The 21228-nt window shown below is 43.9% G+C and overlaps 2 protein-coding genes across 4 annotated transcripts in view; one reads left to right on the forward strand and one right to left on the reverse strand.

Annotated features, from left to right (window-relative positions):
• The window catches only part of LOC309963077 (UDP-glucuronosyltransferase 1A1-like), a gene marked incomplete at its 5' end in the record, with an annotated part of 63357 nt that overhangs the window by 40402 nt on the left and 1727 nt on the right, over window positions 1-21228 (forward strand). For 2 of the 3 annotated variants that reach the window (XM_082841222.1, XM_082841221.1), the window contains 3 exons: window positions 18211-18342; window positions 19015-19102; window positions 19391-19610. In XM_082841222.1, coding sequence (XP_082697348.1) covers window positions 18211-18342; window positions 19015-19102; window positions 19391-19610 — 440 coding nt within the window. Of the gene's footprint in view, window positions 1-11489; window positions 12417-18210; window positions 18343-19014; window positions 19103-19390; window positions 19611-21228 lie in introns of those variants that run through there. The other variant, XM_082841220.1, reaches the window with a different exon arrangement.
• On the reverse strand, window positions 3966-5012 carry LOC309963197 (dnaJ homolog subfamily B member 3-like). The gene has a single exon (XM_082841426.1). It carries the CDS (start codon window positions 5003-5005, stop codon window positions 4262-4264), a length of 744 nt encoding a protein of 247 aa, XP_082697552.1. The 5' UTR covers window positions 5006-5012; the 3' UTR covers window positions 3966-4261.

Raw genomic sequence — 21228 nt, forward strand, 5'->3', positions numbered from 1 at the left:
TCATGAAGTCCAATTTGTTAATTTTTTAGGGACTTCCTTGGCGGTCCAGTGGTTAAGACTGCGTTTCCACTGCAGGGTGCACGGGGTTGATCCCTGGTCGGGGAACTAAGTTCCCTCATGCTGTGTGGCATGCCCCCCCGCAAAAAGAAAACCAAAACTATCAGCAGTTTGTTATTTTTCATTAACTATGCCTTTGGTGTAATTTTCAAGAAATCTTCTCCAAATTCAATGTTGTGAAGTTTTGTCCTATGTCTTCTTCAAAGAGTTTTATAGTTTTAGATCCTTGATCCATTTTGAGTTAATTTTTTATATGACATCAGTAAGAGACCAAATTCATTTTTTACATTTGGAGATTTAGTTTTCCCAGCACCATTTCTTGAAACGACTGTCCCTATTGAATATTCTTTGAACCCTTGAAAAAAGTAACTTGACCATGTATATGTGAAGTCTATCTCTTTTAACTTGAAACCTTTATTTAAAAGTTTACTTAAAAATTTAAAAATATTAAAAAATCTCCATCCAATCTATTTCTTTTGATGTAAGAATTCTGTTCATTCACACAATATAATTACTTTATTCCTTCCATTTAGTATAAGCTCATTCTTTTTGTGTTTCCTTTTTCCTTTTTTTATAAACAATTTTATTTGTTGTTAATTTGGGAATTCTCTGGTACTTTTCCATTTCCATGTAAATGCAGTACAGCTCTCCAAATCTCTGACATTCTTGCCTCCCTCTCACTTATAAGGGCCCGTGGGGTTAGGTTGAAACTACCCAGATAATCCATGGTGATCTCCTTATGGCAAGACCCTTAACTTAATCATATCTACAAAGTCCCTTTGCCATGTAAGGCAACATATTCACAGCTTCCAGAGATTAGAATGTGAACTTCTCTGCAGGGCCATTTTTCTGCCTACCACACAACATCACCCTAAAGTTAAACCCAGATCTTATTGAAAACTTGAAAGTTTTCCTCTAAGTTGTTGAAATTTTCTTCTGGTCTCTTCTTGGGGAACATCTGTCACCCACAGATTTCTACTTTCCAGGCTCTGTTGCTCCTCAATCCTATCTACTCTGTTTTTCTGACGCATTCTGGGAGATGATCTCTGGAAGAGCATACTTCTACACTGATTTTACTTTTTGCATTATCAATTATGATCTTTACTGCTTTCAATATGCATTAAAAAATTCACTCTTTTGCTTCCTTCAAGTTAGTTACTGCCCCTCCCATAATATGAATATACTCATTTTCAACAAATGGTTTTGTTTTCATAAAGTTCCAAGGTAAAGAGTTCCTCTTTATTTTGCCAAATATAGATACCTCAAATGAAGCATTCTCTCTGATTTTACATTAAGTATTCTCATTCACTAAGTGGAAAACAAAAACAAAAACGAAAAATCAAATAAGCAGCTTTCCTTAGAGAGCTCCACCTTAACAAAGCTTATTTCTGATTGGGTATTCTACAAGTTGCATATTAATAGGAGGAAAGAGTTCTGTAAGTTACTAATAAGTCCAAAATTCAGCTGCATGGGTTAAAGATGGAGAATAGACTATTTCATCAATGAGGTTGCTAACTCTTTCCCAGAGTGTAGTCACATTAGATTGCTGTGTATGCTCATTGGTGGTCGTTGAAATTATACAGAAAGGGTTCAAAGGAGAGTAGGACAAGAGGAAATGAATCTGTGTTTACTGAGAAAGTGGAATTAGAAATTCCTGGACAAGTAAGCATTTGGGTGAATGATTGCCCAAGATGAAGAGGAACTCCCTCCCTGTTTGGAGACAGAAGAATGGAATCACAGGGGAAAGAAGACTGATCCTTAACGGTTATTTGAAGAGAGTATTCTTTCTTTCAAATGCTTTCTGTTGTGTGAGATAAGCTAAACTAGAACTAGTTAAGTGTGGCGCTCCAGCGGGGAAGTGTCTATCTGGATTCTGCTAAGATGACTACAGGTCCCCAGGTCTCTTGGAGCTCACAGGAACACAATTTTCCCTCCTGGTGTGTTCTGTGGGGTGGTGCTAGTGATTCCATGGTGGGAATCCAACGCAGGGGACTTGAGATGGTCACTTTTGCACCAGAGGAAATGCTTTTCTTCCACTCTGAAACCCATTCAAACCTTTCCATAAAAGAGGAATACTTATATACAGGCCTACAGCAGTGTGATTTTTTGAGTCAAGACATTTAAAAAGGATTTTCAGTTTTGAAAATTTTTTTTGGCCATGCCTCACAGCTTGCAGGGATCTTAATTCCCTGACCAGGGATTGAACCAGGGTCATGGCAGTTAAAGTGCCTAACCACTAGACCACCAGGGAATTCCCCGAAAACTCCTTAAATGTTTTCTATTTCTGTAAAAGGGAAACTTTCCACTTAGCAGTAATAATCCAGGATATATCAAAACTGAACGCTGTCTTTGCCCTCAACTATTCTAACTACCCAGAGCGGTTGAAGATCTAAGACCTCTTGTGTCATCTTGGTGTGCCAGACTCTTACTGGATTCAACTGAAGACTTACCTGACCACTGAACGATGGGGACTTAATTTTAACCATTTGTATACAAATGCACTTATTTTGCTCTATCCAGAACGGTAATTTTCTACCCTTAATTAGCATAAGCACCATGAAACCGTGTACCTCCCTTCCTATCACTTCAAAACTCCTAACATCCCCCTTCTCTCCCTGCTCCCCATCCCTTCCAGCTCCCTCAACAACCATGAATGTCTTCAACAGTGTGTTCCCTTGCCTGGCAAGCAAATGAACTCATTTTTGAAAAGCCCAAGTAGTCTGTTTGATTCTGATCCTGCTTGTAGAGAGTATATAAGCAGCACTGCCGAGGTACTTCATTGACTTGTTTATTTGATATGGTTTTAACAGACTCTGTGTATCCCTGTAGGAGAGTGGTGGCTGAATCCTGTGTCCCTGCTGTGTATTTTTTGCATGTCATTCCATGGGGATTGGACTTTAAAGGACCAAAGGGCATCCAAACTCAATCTCATATATTCTAAGTTTGTTAACAATGTGCTCAGGCCACATGACTTTTCGGTAAAGAACTAAGAACATGCTGCAGTTTTAGTCTGTCCAGTTCAGTTGTCTTTTTGCTCTCATGCCTTACGCAGACCTTTCCTTGGGAGATGACCAAGGAGGATGGAACATTTTGCAGTGGACTGTCCTAAGGCAACCGTGCCCCCTTTGGGGGCATAAATTGTGCCAACAGAAAGCTATCCTCTCAGATGTGTGTGTGTTTCATCACTCAATCAATATTCCAAACTTTCCACTATTCCAATCTTTCCAATCTTTCTGGCTTTTGTCAGTCTAACTTGAAATGAGATACACCATACACATGGCAATGGGATAGTTTTGTGTAGCCTTATGGAAATGCTTTTTTACATTTCCAGCCCTCATAGTTGTAGAACCAGTTTGGGTACAGCTAGCAACTGAATAAAGTTTTTGAGTCATCACCACCGTTTTTTTTTTTTTTAAATTACTGTTTAAGTCAAGTTATCTTAATAGTGTCCTAAGGATCCTATTAACTAATGGTTACCGTGAGGAATTTACGTATTTTGCCCAAGCCTTTGGAGGGAACACGGTCCCTGCTAACACTGACTTCAATCCAGTGAAACCAGTTTCAGGCTTCCGACCTCCAGATCTCTAAGAGAATAAACAGACACTTTCAGGCCACCAAGTTTGTCGTAATTTGTTACAGCAGCCATAGGAAACTAATACATCGCCTATGCCAGGTTTACCTGTTTTTAAAAAGCCTAGGTTTACCGCTATTTTTAAATAGTCAACTCTTACTATGTCACCAGCATTAGGTAGAACTACAAACCATCTGTAAGCCAGGAGTATTATTCATATATTCCTATCTCTTACTACTTTGTGCTAAAAAAATGAAGTAAATGTATTTATCTTCACAATATTAACTTCAGAGCGAGCTACTTGGCGCACACTTCAAACAAAATGGAAAGGCAAGGTTCAAAGTGCGGTGGTGAACATTTTGTCTTAGTACCATGAAATAAGCACTGTCAGCCTTGGGATGTTTAATAAATAGCAGAGTGCATACAGATATGTACCACAGTTTTAAAGAAAAACAGAGGTCCCATTCTGTGGTCCCAACAACACCAAACAGGCATCGCCTTGAACTGTTCCTAAATTCTTGAGTACAGTTGTTTTGAAAGTAGAGCTCGCTTGCAATCTTCCAAAAAAAAAAAAAAAAAAAAGAACGTCCTGCTCTTCCTCAGAATGTGCTCTGAATTAAATGTGGGCCGGAATCACTTGGTGTCAAGGTGTGGTAACTGCTCTTTGCCGTTTATCATCATGGACTTTAACTCTCCGTCTTCTTCCACCTCTATCCTTTCTTGGCCATTCTCAATGATTCTCTTGGTGGTGATCTTCTTGCCATTAATGATTTCGGTGGAAGTCGACATGGACTTGAAGTTGCCCGTCCCACCACTACAAGACATGGCGAAGGAAGAAAGGCCCCCATTGCCCAGGGAACCAAAGGAGGTAAATCCTCTATCAAAGGAAGAAAAACCGCCTCCAGATGCTGGACATTCACTGAAGGTGGAGAAAATCGGTGCGGACTCTCTGCTTCTGCTTCTGCTTCCCCGGGAGCTCCTCCGACCGCCCAAAATGTTCTCAAGCAGGTCTCCGAATAAGTGAGACGAAAACGGGTCCTGGCCTCCGAAGAACTCCCTGAAGACGTCGGCCGGGTCGCGGAAGGTGAAGACGCCCTCGAAGGGGTCCTCGAAGGGGTCCCCGAAGGGCCTGCCACCCCGGCCGCCACCGCCGCCCTGCACTCCCGCCTCGCCGTATCGGTCGTAGATGTCCCTCTTCTTGGCGTCTGACAGCACCTCGTAGGCCTGGGCCACTCGTTTGAATCGCCTCTCCGCCTCCTCCTTGTTCTCAGGGTTTTTGTCCGGGTGCCACTTGAGCGCCAGCTTGCGGTACGCCTTCCTGATGGCCTCGATGGAGGCCTGGCGGGGCACGCCCAGCACCTCGTAGTAGTCCACCATGCTGGACGGCCGGGCACGGCCTGCAGGCCAGGGACAGGGCGAGCAGTGCGGCCGTCAGCCCCGGGGCACGGGCCAGAGTGCCCGCCAGGCCAGGCTGCGCGGAGGGGGCGCCCCTTGTGACGACGCCCGCGTCTCACTGGCCGAGGCCGCATCCCAGAATGCTCTCCCCACGAGGCGCTCTGTGACGTGTTTCACGCAGGCGCGGAGACCCCGCCCACTCATTCGCTCCGCCCACCCGGCCCTCAGCTGACCTGTGGTCTCCAAATGGGGGCAGTGGCTCTGAATGCCTTAGGAAATGCTTTACTTAAAATAGCGTTTACGGCAGGGTTCCCCTCGGCCTGGGGTAGGGGTAGAGCATCAGGAGTGAGTTTATTCCGACCCTGGGCTGAAGGACAGCCGTTATCATTTGTGTAGGACAGCATTTCTCCAACTTTTTGGCTTCAAGACCCTTTTGAGTTTATGTGGGTTATATCTATCAGTACTTACTCCATTAAAAATTAAAACAGTCAAAGTTAATTAGTCAATTTAATAACGATACACCCATTACATGCTAACATAAACCATATTTTTATGGAAAAATAACTTTTTCAAGCCACAGAAATTTAATGAAGAGTGGTTTCATTTTACATTTTTTTCATGTCTCTGGCTTAACAGAGCTAGATTTTTGTATCTGCTTCTACATTCAATGTATTGCTATATCACGTGTCATGTAGCCACTGGGAAATTCTACTGTACAGGAAAGTCAGATACCTTTATCATGGAAATAGTTTTAACTTTGCGAAATTCTCTTACGAAGTCTTGGGGATCCCAAGGGGGCTCAGGCCCATGGTTTGTACATAGTTTGTGAACACCTCGTCTAGTATATCAAAATGATTAAAGCTTGTTTGGCCATGTTTATAGTGCTGTGGGTAAACTTGGGGTTCAATGATTACTTCTGCTATAACTGCTGTATCATAACCATGATTTTCTTTTTGACATCTGACTTCTTTCCACCTCCTCCTTATTCTCTCCCTGACTCTATATTCTTTGCTTTCATAAATGGTGAGGCAACACCAGTAAAGTTCACTTAGTTCTAAGAGGAAATAATTAACCAATGAACTCTCAACATTTCATCATGAAGGGTAGTAGATCCAAAAGGGTGCACCATTTCACCATGACAAACTGCTGACTCCGTATCACCTGGAGAGACTGAAGCCCTGAACTTGGCATTTGCTAAGCACGCAATAAACAGTAGTAGGAAGCAGATTGGGAGTAGAGTCCGGTGTAAACAAAGCAATATGGAAAAATACAAGGTGTGTTTTGCGAGGGTTAAGTGATCCAGAAGGGCAGGAGGGAAAGGGGCAGAGGGAGGGGTCAAGCAGAAAGGTTTGAGAGGAGGAGTGAGCTGGAGTCCATCCCAGGGAGTTCTGAGGGCAAGGCTGAGGAGTCTGAATTCTATTCCGGGCCCTAGGGATCTGTTGAGCAAGGTTTCAGGGGTGGTGGTGGCGTGCGGACAGCTGATGCAGGGAACCAAAAGGGACAGGTAGGGATTAGGGGGCTTGGGGGTTGAGGCCCTGAAGCAGGACCATGGCAGGTGGGTCTGAGAAACAGTGGCAGAATGATTTGGATTCAGCACTTTCTTGCTTCGACATGGGGCCTAGAGCAAAGGGAGAAGGGGTGTCACATCCATACTGAGACATTTACTGAGTCTTACTGTCTGCAAAACCATGGACGGCCACCTGTGTGAGAGAGTGGTTCCAAAGCTGAACCTGTGGACATATATATGTATATATATGTGAATAGATAGATACATAGATAGAGGCAGAGACACAGAGAGAGTCTAGTAGCAGAGACAGATAGGCAGACTGCTAAGGGATGCAAGGCAGAATAAAGCAAAATGCTACAGAGATTTAAGGAAGATGGCTTTGTTTCCCCCTGCAGGGTCCCACAGATTGTCCAGAGGACAAAGGACTTGTTTATGTAACCCTTTTAGTTTAGTAACAAGCAGCTCCAATCTGATTCCATCAAAAGAACTAGGAGTCTGTGGAGTGGTGGGTTTCTTAATTATTGGCTTCAGCTTTAAAATAAATCACCTTCCAATGGGTTCCAGGAATGCTCTTGCAGACGCTCCACTCTTCAGTAGCCCCTAAAGCAAGACCACATCACTGGCCTGCTCAGTTTCCTTGGCCACCCATATGCTCCCCAAGCAGGGCACATCTTACTCTGCCCTGTAATTGCCTCTGGTTGTTTGTCCACCAGAGCCCTCTTGACAGGCACAGACCATTTCTAACTTGGGTTTCTGGCCCCAGCTCCTAGCACGGTGCTGGGAGGGCCAAGACTTCCCATAAATATTTGATGAGTGGGGGAATTAACAATGGATTTTGGGTGTCAGGTCTTCACGGGTGTCAGGGCAGGAGCTTTATCGAATTGCTTAGTTGTGGTTCTTGGTCGTATTTCTTGACAGTGTGTGGATTGTCTGCTATTCCTATTGGTAAAGAACATTTCCTGGTCATGGGCAGAGTCACGATCCCAAACCATCCAAGTGCACAGAGGCCTCAAAAATTTCTGAGTCTGGGCTTCCCTGGTGGCGCAGTGGTTGGGAGTCCGCCTGTCGATGCAGGGGACGCGGGTTCATGCCCCGGTCTGGGAGGATCTCACATGCTGCGGAGCGGCTGGGCCCATGAGCCATGGCCTCTGAGCCTGCGCGTCCGGAGCCTGTGCTCCGCAACGGGAGAGGCCACAACAGTGAGAGGCCCGCGTACCGCAAAAAAAAAAAAAAAATAATAATTCTGAGTTTCTGCGTTGTGCAGGAAAGCCACAAAATCATTACCAGGGTGACTGTGTGTACTTACAGCCCCTTTGTTCTGTGTGATCTACAGATGAGCTCTCACAACATTGAGACTTCGGAAGAATTACTGCCCTTACTGTTTAAACTGGACTATGAATTTCAGAATGGCAGATAAGTGCACACCAATGAGCAAAAGCATTGCTACCTCTTTTCTCTTCACCCAGAATCTTGGTCCTGGAGAATTACTGTGTCTGGGCAGGGCAGGGAGGGCAGGGAGCTTCAGAGTACATGAGTGTGAGCACGTGCACACATGTGCACCCATACGTAAGCACCCACAAGACTGGAGGTCTGTGGAGGAAGGATGGTGGTACAGGAAAAAGGGACTCTAAGGAACTACTCTAAGTACCAGAATGAGGGGGGCCCTGTGAACATGCCCCCCAGGACATCAATTTAAGCTAGCAGTTTCTCCGCGAACCTCCTAACAGATCCCCAAGTATGGGCCAGTGATGTCCATAGTGAAAACTTTGGGCTCTGTGCTTTCATCCTGGGGTTGTGTCAAACAACAATGGATCCCAAAAGGAAAGAGCGAGGTGCCCAGTTCTGTCTGCGTTCCGATTTGCCCTCTCCTGGGGAGGGGCACTTCTGTTCGGCAACTGCCATACTTGGCTCCCTGACCCTTCGCCCGATCTTTGGGGCACCAGCTAGTGCTGGGTATTGCTGTGGGAGTGCATTCTACTTAATCCCAAAGTCCTGCCATCTGCCTTCTCTCCATTTATTTTGATTGGGTAATGACTGTGGGGATTATAGCTCTACTTCTGTCTTCTGGTTTGTTGTGCATTTCCATCTCAGTCTTAATACTGTTGTCTGGGCCCTGCTTGAGGCCGTGGGGAGTTGTGGTTAAGAGGCAGTGCTTCTACCAAACATAAGGTAGATAGCTAGTGGGAAGCAGCCGCATAGCACAGGGAGATCAGCTCGGTGCTTTGTGACCACCTGGAGGGGTGGGATAGGGAGGGTGGGAGGGAGGGAGACGCATGAGATATGGAAACATATGTATATGTATGACTGATTTACTTTGTTATAAAGCAGAAACTAACACACCATTGTAAAGCAATTATACTCCAATAAAGATGTAAAAAAAAAAAAAAAAAAAAGAGGCAGTGTTTGCAGGCTTCTACACCCAGGGCCTGGGGCTCAGATCTGCCACTTAGTAAATACAGGACTTTGGCAAATCACTCCATCTCTCCGAGCCTCAGTGTCTTTGTCTGTAAAATGGGAATAAGAGTATCAGCTTTTACAGCACAGTTCTTGGGGATTACCTAAGATGTGTTGTAAAGTACTAAGCGTCATACCTGGCACATAGCATATGCTCAATAGATACGTATTCCTCTTAGTATTTTTGTTCATCTTGCCCCTTCGCCTTCAACTGATCATCAGAATTTCCCAAAGTGTCTTCTTTCCCCTAGACGTTGGGCCTGTGTGATGAGCACAGTTGACATTTTGCTGCCTGATCTCTTTTGGTTTCTTTTTTTTTTTTTTTTTGCGGTACATGGGCCTCTCATTGCTGTGGCCTCTCCCGTTGCGGAACACAGGCTCCGGACGCGCAGGCTTAGTGGCCACGGCTCACGGGCCCAGCCGCTCCGCGGCATGTGGGATCTTCCCGGACCGGGGCATGAACCCGTGTCCCCGGCATCGGCAGGCGGACTCTCAACCACTGTGCCACCAGGGAAGCCCTTATTTGGTTTCTTATTTACTGAGTGCTCTCTCACTGCTTCCCTGAATGGATATAGATCTGCCCTGAGAAAGGCCTTCTGTGCACACAGACTTGAGTTGGGCTTCCTTTCCCATCATTCTCTACTCCAGCAGCATTCATTTCCTTCTTAGCCTGCTAGGTCACAACCTCTGATGTGTCTGTTTATCTGTTTAGATTGTCAGTCTGTCTCTCTAGATGGAGCATGAATTCTGGGGAGGTGGGAGACGCATCTGTGGTGGTTTCTGCTGGAGACTCCAAGCCCAGTACTGTGCCAGAATCAATAGATGTTGGCTGGATGAATGAGTCAAAAAGTGATGCGGTGGCTGGGTATGTCTGTCTATCTATCTATCTATCTACCTCACAATGGACTATTACTCAGGCGTAAAAAAGAATGAAAGAATGCCATGTGCAGCAACATGGATGCAACTAGAGATCATCATACTGAGTGAGGTAAGTCAGACAGAGGAAGACAAATGTCATATTATATCACTTATATGTGGAGTCTACAAAATAATACAAATAAACTTATTTACAAAATAGAAACAGACTCACAGACGTAGACAACAAATTTATGGTTACCAAAGGGGAAAGTGGGGGAGGGATAAATTAGGAGTGCTGGGTTAACACATACACCTACTGTATATAAAACAGATAAACAACAAGGACCTACTGTATAGCACAGGGAACTATATTCAGTATTTTGTAATAACCTATAATGGAAAAGAATCTGAAAAAGAATATATATATATATATATATATATATATATAAAACTGAATTGCTTTGCTGTACACCTGAAACTAACACTCAACACCAAAATGGGCAGAAGACCTAAATAGACATTTCTCCAAAGAAGACATACAGATTGCCAACAAACACATGAAAGGATGCTCAACATCACTATCATTAGAGAAATACAAATCAAAACCACAATGAGGTATCACCTCACACTGGTGAGAATGGCCATCATCAAAAAATCTACAAATCATAAATGCTGGAGAGGGTGTGGAGAAAAGGGAACTCTCCTGCACTGCTGATGGGAATGTAAATTGATACAGCCACTATGGAGAATAGCATGGAAGTAACTTAAAAAACTAAAAATAGAGCTACCATATGACCCAGCAATCCCACTACTGGGCATATACCCTGAGAAAACCATCATTCAAAAAGAGACATGTACCACCATGTTCATGGTAGCACTATTTAGAATAGCCAGGACATGGAAGCAACCTAAATGTCCATCGACAGATGAATGGGTAAAGAAGATGTGGCACAAATATACAATGGAATATTACTCAGCCATAAAAAGAAATGATATCGAGTTATTTGTAGTGAGGTGCATGGACTTGGAGTCTGTCATACAGAGTGAAGTAAGTCAGAAAGAGAAAAACAAGTACTGTATGCTAACACATATATATGGAATCAAAAAAAAATGGTTATGATGAACCTAGGGGCAGGACAGGAATAAAGACACAGATGTAGAGAATGGACTTGAGGACACGGGGAGGGGGAAGGGGAAGCTGGGACGAAGTGAGAGAGTGGCATGGACATACGTACACCACCAAATGTAAAACAGATAGCTAGTGGGAAGCAGCCGTATACACAGGGAGATTAGCTCGGTGCTTTGCAACCACCTAGAGGGGTGGAATAGGGAGGGTGGGAGGGAGGCTCAAGAGGGAGGAGATATGGGGATATATGTATACATATAGCTGATTCACTTTGTTGTACAGCAGAAACTAATACAACATTGTAAAGCAATTATACTCCAACAAAGATAAAAAAAAATGTGATTCAAGTGATTGTTAAGGAATTCCAGCCAGTTAAACTGTTGTTGCCTATGAAGAGACCTAGTCAAGTTGTACCCTCTTTATCTCTAAAAGTAAACTTCCAGGTACCACTAGCTGACTGACAGCGATTGTCATGTGACCTAATCAAACATTAACTTGGTGTACAGTTTGGTTCTTGCGCTGTGTAAGTGGGAGAGGGCAGACCTCCGGCAGGTGACAGTCTTGGTAACAACGGCAGGGGCACCATGACAGCAGGGTCCCAGGGTCCACGTCCACTCATCCTGGGCCTGCTGCTGTGTGCGCTTGGCCCTGCCCTGACGCAGGGTGGGAAGCTGTTGGTGGTCCCCATAGACGGCAGCCGCTGGCTGAGTTTGGTCGGGATCGTCCAGCAGCTGCAGCACAAGGGACATGACATAGTGGTCCTCGCACCCGACGCCTCCATGTACGTTAAAGAAGGGGCATTTTACACCTTGAAGAGGTATCCCGTGCCATTCCGAAGGGAGGACTTGGAAGTGGCTTTTATAAACCTTGGGCGTAGTGTTTTTGAGAACGACCCTTTTCTGCAGCGCATGGTCAAAATATACAAGAAAATCAAAGATGACTCGGCTCTACTCTTTTCCGCCTGCTCCCATTTACTGCACAACAAGGAGTTGATGTCCTCCCTGGCAGAAGGCAGCTTTGATGCTGTACTGACAGACCCTTTCCTTCCCTGCGGCCCCATCGTGGCGCAGTACCTGGCTGTGCCTGCTGTGTTCTTCTTGAATGGACTGCCGTGCAGCCTGGACTTTCAGGGTACCCAGTGCCCCAACCCACCGTCCTATGTGCCCAGGCCTCTGTCCTTTAACTCAGATCGCATGACCTTCCTGCAGCGGGTGAAGAACATACTCATTGCCTTGTCAGAGAGCTTTCTGTGCAATGTGGTTTATTCCCCGTACGTACCACTTGCCTCGGAAGTCCTTCAGAAAGACGTGACTCTCCAGGACCTTATGAGCTATGCATCTATCTGGCTTCTCAGAAGTGACTTTGTAAATAATTACCCAAGGCCCATCATGCCCAATACAGTTTTTATTGGTGGGATCAACTGCGCTAGCAAAAAGCCACTATCTCAGGTGTGTATTTGAGTGGGAACTTTAGATGCCTGTAGTCTAGCAAGTGCTAGACTAGTCTAGCTAGACTAGTCTAGCACTAGTCTAGCTAGACTAGTCTAGCTAGACTAGTCTAGCACTAGTCTAGCACTAGTCTAGCACTTGCACTCTAGACTAGTCTAGCAAGTGCTAGATGAGCTCGCCACAGATGCTGAATGAGCATGCTGAGATAGTCTCAAATGTCCTCTCTCGTTGATATCTCACCAGTCTCCTAGGTCTGAGTTGTAATTTATAGCTGTCTTTGGCATCATCTTCTGGCTTATTTCTTTTATCAGATACTTCAGGATTTTGGCCACTTTATTCTGTGTGCTCCAGCAGATAATAATCAATTAGATGCAACACCGTTTAAATGCCATAAACACAGCATGCTGGGTTCAGGGTTCCTTGCAGAGAACAAAATTGTGCTTTGTGCACTTTGCCTGTGACTGGGTCAGGCTCACAGGAGTCAAGATTGCTGAAATCATTTTTTGATATCTATAGATCCCAGCAGGGAAAATTGCCTTTATGTTCCTGATTAAAGGTCCATTTCTAGATATTCTGATAGGCTGACTCCTGCAGTTCCATTTCCTCTACTAAGCAAATCACCAGATAGCCAGGTTCTGACAATGGGCAGAAAGTTCATGCATCTCTCTTAAATGCTTATATGTTAATTTTTTCCCCCTACACCATGCAGAAAAGTAGCATTCACATCCTCTTCCAAGTCTCAACAGAGGAGATAGAGACTAGCAGGAGAGGCTCCTTCAAAAGGGGGTTTGGGAAGGATTCTTCAAGAAGATGACATTTCAGTGGGCGTGCATTCATTTGTTTTTCAAGTATTGGTTGAGAATCTGCTGGTAGCCCAGGCACGTTCCAGGTGCTGAGTCTGGCTCCTACTAAGGGGCTATCCTCACCCTTGGAGAGCGATGAATCTTATTTCCAGCGTGCCCCTGACGTGATTCATATTTTAAATGATCATGTAATTGTCACAGCCAGGAGAAACTCTGGGCAGCGGGAAGAAAACCAGGAGAAATCTAGTGTCAGGTGGATGCCTCCACCTCACTGCTGCAAGACAGGGTCTCCATACTCTTGTCTTCCGCCCCTGTAATGTGGAGAGAGATCTGATAATCCCTCAAAGGTCCTATGGCAATAAGATTCTGAGAAATGGCCCGCTGGACACATTTGTGTCTGATGGGGTGGTCTGGTGAAGAAAGAAGGAGGTGGTGTTGATTTTCTGAAAGCAAGATGAGAAAACCTAAGAGTATAGAAAACCATTAATGATTCTCTTTCAGACAGAGGAAAAGGAAGGGGTGAAATATCATCAAACCAACGGGCGTATCTCAGGTCAAAGGAAAGAAAGCTAGCCAGCATATCCAAGTGAGATTTTCATTTCATTGCTTTGCGTTAAGTTTGCCATGGATGTTTGGCAAACGGTCTTTATTTATTTAAATGATTTCCTTCTTTATTTTGGATGTTTAATGGGAGAGGCTGAAGAACGTTATCAACTGCCTTTCTTGCTATCATATTTTTATATCATTTATTGATATATTTTTTTCCCCTGTAAATTTGTCTTAAGTGGTGAATTGTATTGAGTATGTATTGGTTGCTGCCTTGTTTGGTGCAAATAAGCTTAGGTGTGAGAATGTCTCTGTAAGTTGTACCAAATAGTAGCTCTCCTTGTCCTATTTTAAGTGCTTTTAATTTGAAATTCCCCTTTTTTGGATACTAATATCACCATTCCTGCATTATTTTTGTCTACACTTCTCTAGTGCCTCTTTACTACTCCATATCACCAACCTTCTTCTTTCTCTTTAAACAACATGGAGCTGATATTCTTAACCTAGTCAGGCAGATTCCTTTAATAGCTGAATTTTTCCTGTTTGTACTTAACAATTGATAGATTTGATTATAATTCTTCCAGTTTATTTTTATTTTGCTTTGTCATCTCCCCTTTTCTTGATTTTTGCTGGTTTGTCACGTTGCTGTTATCTTTTTTCCTTTTTATTAATTAAAGAATGTTACTCTGTGCTTCCCTCCCTCTAGTGGGGACCAACCTACTCCCAATGCTATTGGTAAAGGTCCAGAACTTATCAAGAATAAAGATAAAATCTTTATTTGGTAATGAGAGTCCATAGAGAAAGCACAGCCTGGTGTTGGGCATACCTTTGGGGTGTCTGAAAGAATAAAGATGATAGAACAGTGTCGAGAGCAAAGGCATGAAACTCAAGAATTCCAAGATGTCAGTCCCCTCTCAGGGTGAGAGACCACCTTTACAGACATGTAGGGTTACAGAGATGACATCCATACATCCACATTAATTGTAAGGAAAATAGCCAAACAGAAGATGGGTGAGAACATACTTGAAGATGACGAGGAAAAGAAAGAGTGCCGACCAGGGAAGCCTGCAATGTTTGTAAGTGGCTCTGAATGTATAATGATAAAGCGACATGTTTCCAACATACTAAAGGTTTCACGAGGCTTTCTTGCAAAACAAAAGGCATTTGGGAAGGAAAAATCTAATAAAAGCCTGGAACTGAAAATACTAAACTTGCAGCAAAAGTCAGGATTTTTATATTAAAAGCTTCCTTGGAGTAGGCAAGTCTTTTCGCTTTGGGGAGCCTTATTTTTTTGGAATGGGATAAGAGGTGGGGGGTCGAGGTTTATTTCAGTCATCACATGGCTTCGCTCTTTGCCCATTCCAGAGACTGTGAAATCGGGGCAAGGTTTAGGGGAACTTTTGCCAAGTAGGGGGTAGACCTTACCATTACTGAATCCTGTATTGGCCCAGAATCGACACTGGCCATGATAACACAAGCTCTGCAGCTTGCCCTTCTGTGTTCTGTAAACGGACTTTCATGGCATTTAAACTCCAGCCAAGTGATATTACCTAACTTTGGGTGTTTATGGCTCTGCACGTTCCTTCTGTGTTAATCACATCCTACGGTGGCTGAGTGGCTGTGGAAGGGTATGGAAGGAGGGGACATTGGCCCTTTCTAGACAAGGTTAAAGTGAGAGTGGGTTTCATGAAGGAGAGGAGGTCCTAGGAAATTTAGGAAATTCAGCGTGGTCGGCGGGGAGGATGATACCCACTCCCTGACCTTTCAGATGAGCCCAATGGGAAAGGCCAAGACACAGCTGCCAGGAGCCAGGGCCCTAGAACAGGGCCTGAGGCTGGTGGGGGCAGACTAGACAGTGGGATGGGCTGGCAGTAGGGCTGGTCAGTGGCTTTACTGGCGTGCTTGGGATCAAGCTTGGCAGCCGTCTGTGAAAATCGTGTGCTGAGCCCCGTCTGAAGTCTCCTAGCTCACATCCAGGGGAGCCAGCATCCTGGTTTGTCCAGGACTGTTCTGGTTTTAACACTGAAAGTCCCAGGAAACCCCGCAGTTCTGGGCAAAGCCAACCACATCACGCAGTCTCACTAATGCCCTTGGCACTCTTTGGAGACGTACAAAACCGTCTGGAGACTCTCAAGGAGTTAATTAGATCATTAATAACCGACAGTTGGGGGAAAATTGCCCTACTTATGCCTTGCTTTAAGCAGATTCCTTTAAGCAGATTCCCCTTTAAGCAGATTCCCACTGTGTATGTGTGTGCCCCTGCGTGTGTGTGCATGCAGGTGTGTGTGCATGTATTTCCTGAAGCCTGGAGCACTCTGGCATTGGCTCTGAAGTTTGGGAACAGATCAGGCTGAGCTAAGATTATTGTTGAGGGCTGAATCTAGGGGCTTCCTTCCTCTCTTCCTGAAACACACCCACTGCTCATCTCCAGGTTCTAACGCTAATGGTTAAAGCTGCTGTTCTTCTTCTCATTGAATCGTTTTGTCGCATCCTTTAAGAGCTTTTGTTTGACATCTGTCTCTAAGTCTATTCCTTATTACTTTAGGGAAGGGCCTTTGCCAGGTCGTAAACTAGGATCTGTATTTACTAGTTGGGATCCCTGCCATCTCTGATTCTCACCCCATACACACAGACATTTTCTAAAATCCAGTCTTCCTACTTTATTCAAGGGAACCACGGATTGCTCATGTTCTAGTGGTTGTAAGATTCATTGTTAACTGGAAAATCAATCATGGTGTACAGTTCAAATACACCAAAACTCACTTGATTAACAAAATTACTCCTTGGGAATTCCCTGGCGGTCCAGTGGTTAGGACTCTGTACTTTTACTGCCCAGGGCCTGGGTTCCATCCCTGGTTGGGGGACTAAGGTCCCACAAGCCGCACGGCACGGCCAAAGAGAAAAAAAATTATTCCTTGATAAAAAAAAGTCGACTTAATGGCAATAGGACGCCGTTGGCAAAGGGAAGGACTTTGAATCAATTCAGCCCCCCCGTTTGTGAATGATGCTGCCTCCCGTGCAGAGGGCAACAAGCTGGTGTAATCTGCAGAGGGCTGAGCATGTGGCCCCCTCTCTGTGCTTCATTCCTCATTCCCTGTGTCGTCTGGCCCAGAAGTTTCTTCAGAAAGTCGCATTGCCTCATTTGAGCTTTGTCCTTCAATAGCCAAGGCCATAATGCCTGCGGATGGTCCTTGTTGGATGCCTCCTGAGACAATGGAGCAGCCTTACCTGTGCAGCCTTCCTTGGATGACCATGATGGACGTAGTGATATAAGGAATCAGCTTCTGGGACAGGACGGGAGCACTCTGTGAGGGTCATACGCCGGGTGGGTGAAGATTCTGCCTGTTTCTCCTTCCCACCAGTGGCTTTGGTAGTCAGGGTTTACTCACATGCCCTTGATCGTCTCTGAACTCCACAGAAGGGGCTCAGATCTCTGGGACACGCTTGGCAAGAGTTCCTGTCCCCTATTTTGTATTTTTCTCACCTAGTTTACTTTTCACAGTACATTAAGGAACCAGCAAAGAAAGATTCAAATAAACTTCCGGATACTCTTCTTGCTAACGCAGGCAAGTTCACTTAAACTCTTAGAAACCCTTCTCCAGGAAAGGTGGAAAAATGCACGGTTGACTGGTTGAATTTCACCACTGAGTTGACATGAATATGATCTTTAATCATCCAAGTGTGTTTGGCTGCCGTATGGGAAACTGCTATAGGCTGCAGGGAGGCGAGAGCTGTGAAAGGATGTTTTTGCTACTTGAGGCTTTTTCCTTAATCGTGAGTCTAATCCTTAATGCTGTCTGTAGCTTTCTGCTCTGACTCCATTCATTCTTTCAGTATAAAAGAATATTCTAGAAACCTTGAAAAGTAATACAGGTCTTTACTGTAGATTTTCTTAGACAGGCAATACGGGAGCTTTAATGTCCATAGAAAGCTTTCCGAAGTCCTCTTTGGACGGTGTTCCTCTCCTCCAATGTTTCCTTCCCCAGAATCTGCTGAAAGGCTCTCTCCTCTCTCCAGGATGCCCCTTTCCCTCTCCTCCCTCCACCCCGTTGCCTTCAACCCTCTGCTTCAGCCCTGCCCACCCTTAAAGGCCTGCTTACGTCCCAGACTTTCCCAGCTGCCTGAAGCCCTGGGGAAGTGGATCTGGTCTTACCTCCGATCACTTTTCTTTTGGAAACTTGGCACATTACCTGGATTCTGTATCTCAAAGAAGAACCCAAGTGATAACTCTGTAAGCAGGAAGCCTTCCTCCTGTGGGATGGAAGGCAGTTAGGGAGGGAGGGATGCTCTAACACACACTAATGGTTTGTGTCTCTATCACACACACACACACACTCCTTTAATCACATTCTTAAGAGGAAGATACCTGATTCATAGCTGAATGTATGCTGTCGCCAAAGAATATGAGAAAAAAATTTAACTGGAAATTTCTCTTCTGGTCCTAGGAATTTGAAGCCTATGTAAATGCTTCTGGAGAACATGGAATTGTGGTCTTCTCTCTGGGCTCAATGGTCTCAGAGATTCCGGAGCAGAAAGCTATAGAAATTGCTGATGCTTTGGGCAAAATACCTCAGACAGTAAGAAGATTCTACATGATTTTTTTTTAGCTGTCTTCACAAGAGTTCTAACCTCAGGCTTTCAGTACCTAAATTAATTCTATGAGTTGGGCTTTAGGCTTGGGTTTCCCTGCCACTTCCCAATTATTAATCCAAAGCTGTTCTTTTTTTGCAATTTCACTCTCAACTACTCTGTTAAAACATGATCCACTTCACGAGGAGGTCTCTTTCTAAGTGACTCAAAAGTATATTAGAATTTATTTTTAAAAATAAAATGGGCAGGATAGTGTTTCTTCATATTGCATAAGAATATTTCTCCAAAAAGCTCTTGCTTAGAACCCTGGATTTGTTTCTTATATTTCTGCTTTAATAGTTCTATGCCCACTCATTTTGTTAAGTAAACTTTCCCTTGAAGTGCAGAGAAGTACAAAAATCGTAAATGTACAGCTTGATGAATGTTCACAAGTTCACAAAGTGAACATACCCGTGGAATCAAGCCTCTGGAACAAGACACAGAATGTTATCCATCCCCAGAAGCCTTCTTAGTCACTATACCTCCCACCCTTGCCAAGGTTATATTCATTCAGAGAGACTCCACTTTCTAGCTACTATAGCAGATGTCTTGCTTTGTTTTAAAAATCATATTATGTTCCTAAACTTTGTTTTTTTTGTTTTTGTTTTTGCTTCTGCAAGGTCCTGTGGCGGTACACTGGGACTCCACCGCCGAATCTTGCGAAGAATACAAAACTTGTCAAGTGGCTGCCCCAAAATGATCTGCTTGGTATGTGGGGAGGATTTGATGTGTAGGTCAAACCAAGGTTAAATTAAGAAAGTGGCTCAGGCAGGGCTATTCTAAAGAATTGTTTAGCTGGAAAATATTATGGCCAATGTATCTCATGTTGCTTTTTACCCAGTAGGACATCTCAACTCACATTTTCTTCTGCACGTTTCTGCAAGGGCCACATGTGGATGGCACTGGGTCCTGAGAGTGCTTTCAGAACCTAGATGATGTCAGGTTGTGAAACTCAGTGGCTTGACTGCTGGCATCTCTCCCTGTTTTGCTTCTCAGGTCACCCAAAGACTCGGGCCTTTATCACACATTCCGGCTCCCACGGTGTTTATGAAGGCATATGTAATGGTGTTCCGATGGTGATGATGCCCTTGTTTGGTGATCAGATGGACAATGCAAAGCGCATGGAGACCCGAGGGGCCGGAGTAACCTTGGACATCCTGGAAATGAGTTCAAAAGATTTAGAAAATGCCCTGAAAACTGTCATCAGTGACAAAAGGTAAGAGAGAAGCTACCAAGGAATACTACTTATATTTTGGCCATCGCTTCACAGTAAATCTTCAGATGTGAAAACAAATACATCAAGATCTAATTTATAAGCAAGATGATTTGGGGTTATTATTATTCCTTTTAGAAAAAGATGCTTTAATTCCTAGGGAATTTATCACAGAAGTGATCTTAAATATTATTTCCCCTGGTATACTTAAAACTCCAATTAAAAAAACAACAATGTCAATATAATAGATGTCTGATCTATAAGTTCCTGCAAAGAGAGAAGTATTCCATTACAAGAAACATAGTGTCCGTAAGATAAAAACAAACCAGGTGCTTAAAGGTAAAGCTTTTCCAAGCGCTGAAACCTGTGAGATATTTTATCCGTGGGGTTTATTAATGTGTGTGTGTGTGTGTGTGTGTGTGTGTGTGTGTGTGTGTCATGTGATATGACAAAGGCTTATAATAAAAGCAAAGTCAAGTTTGTTCAAATGTGGCTATGGAAACAATTCAAAAGGCAAAAAGCCACCAGATCAAATTATCTCTGCACGAACTTTATTGTATTGCTACAAGTGATAGGCCGATCAAAACCTTATGAGAAGAAGTGATTGCCAGCAGTGGACTTCATCCAATGATCAATCATGTATGTGCGTGTGCACATGCATGTGTGTACGGATCTATGACAGTGTCAGGAGCCTTCACCCATACTTGCTTCATTTTGAAGGAGGACAGATGTGAAAAGACTGGAGTGTGTTCAGATGGGAGGACACACTACACAGGGGGACACTTTGAAGGAGGACAGATGTGAAAACACTGGAGTGTGTTCAGATGGGAGGACACACTACACAGGGGGACGCTGAGCCTGGACAAGGAAAACGTGCTAGAAACGATGGTGCTCGCATGTGTGTGATGCCTGTGAATAAAAAGAATTGTCTGCATAACCCCAGGGTAAAGTGCTCACAGTGTCAGTAACAACCTTCCCAGAGCAGTTGCTGCGGTTCTTATCCATCATTCCGACTGGCTCCTGCAGCCCAGCATGTCGGCATCGGGCGATGCTGCTCACAAAGCACAATTAAAGCCCGATTTCTTTCCAGATGCTGGAAACTCATTCTTGAGGCTCATATTAGTGATGTAATTTTGACCTTTCATTCAGTGGTATGGACAACTACTTATAACCTAAAAATGACTTGGTAGAAATTCTCTGGTACATTATCATTAAAAAAAAACAAAAAACACTGACCGGTCAGCTTAAGTTACTAACTAACTTCATCTCTTCATTTCTGAGCCATCTCCGATTGTGAATCTCCATGTTCCCAACACTCTAAGCTGGGACTGGACCTACATAAAATTAAAAAAAGTGGAAAAATTTCCAACATCAGATTATACAACCAGGCCATATCAGGTGCTCAATAAATATTGAATGAATGAATGAAAGTCCAAGAAAATCTATTTTATAAGAGAAGATTTATATACAAGGAAGATGTTTAACAATTTATGGCCAGATATTAATAGTACATTATAATAATGTATCCAAATAAAATGATGGACATAGTCAAGAAAAGCAATGATCATAACTGCTCCTGAATAAGCACCTCACTTTTCAAGTTCTTCTCTCTTTTCTTTCC

The sequence above is a fragment of the Leucopleurus acutus genome (assembly GCF_964270905.1).
Source record: "Leucopleurus acutus genome assembly, chromosome: 6".
Classification (NCBI taxonomy): domain Eukaryota; kingdom Metazoa; phylum Chordata; class Mammalia; order Artiodactyla; family Delphinidae; genus Leucopleurus; species Leucopleurus acutus.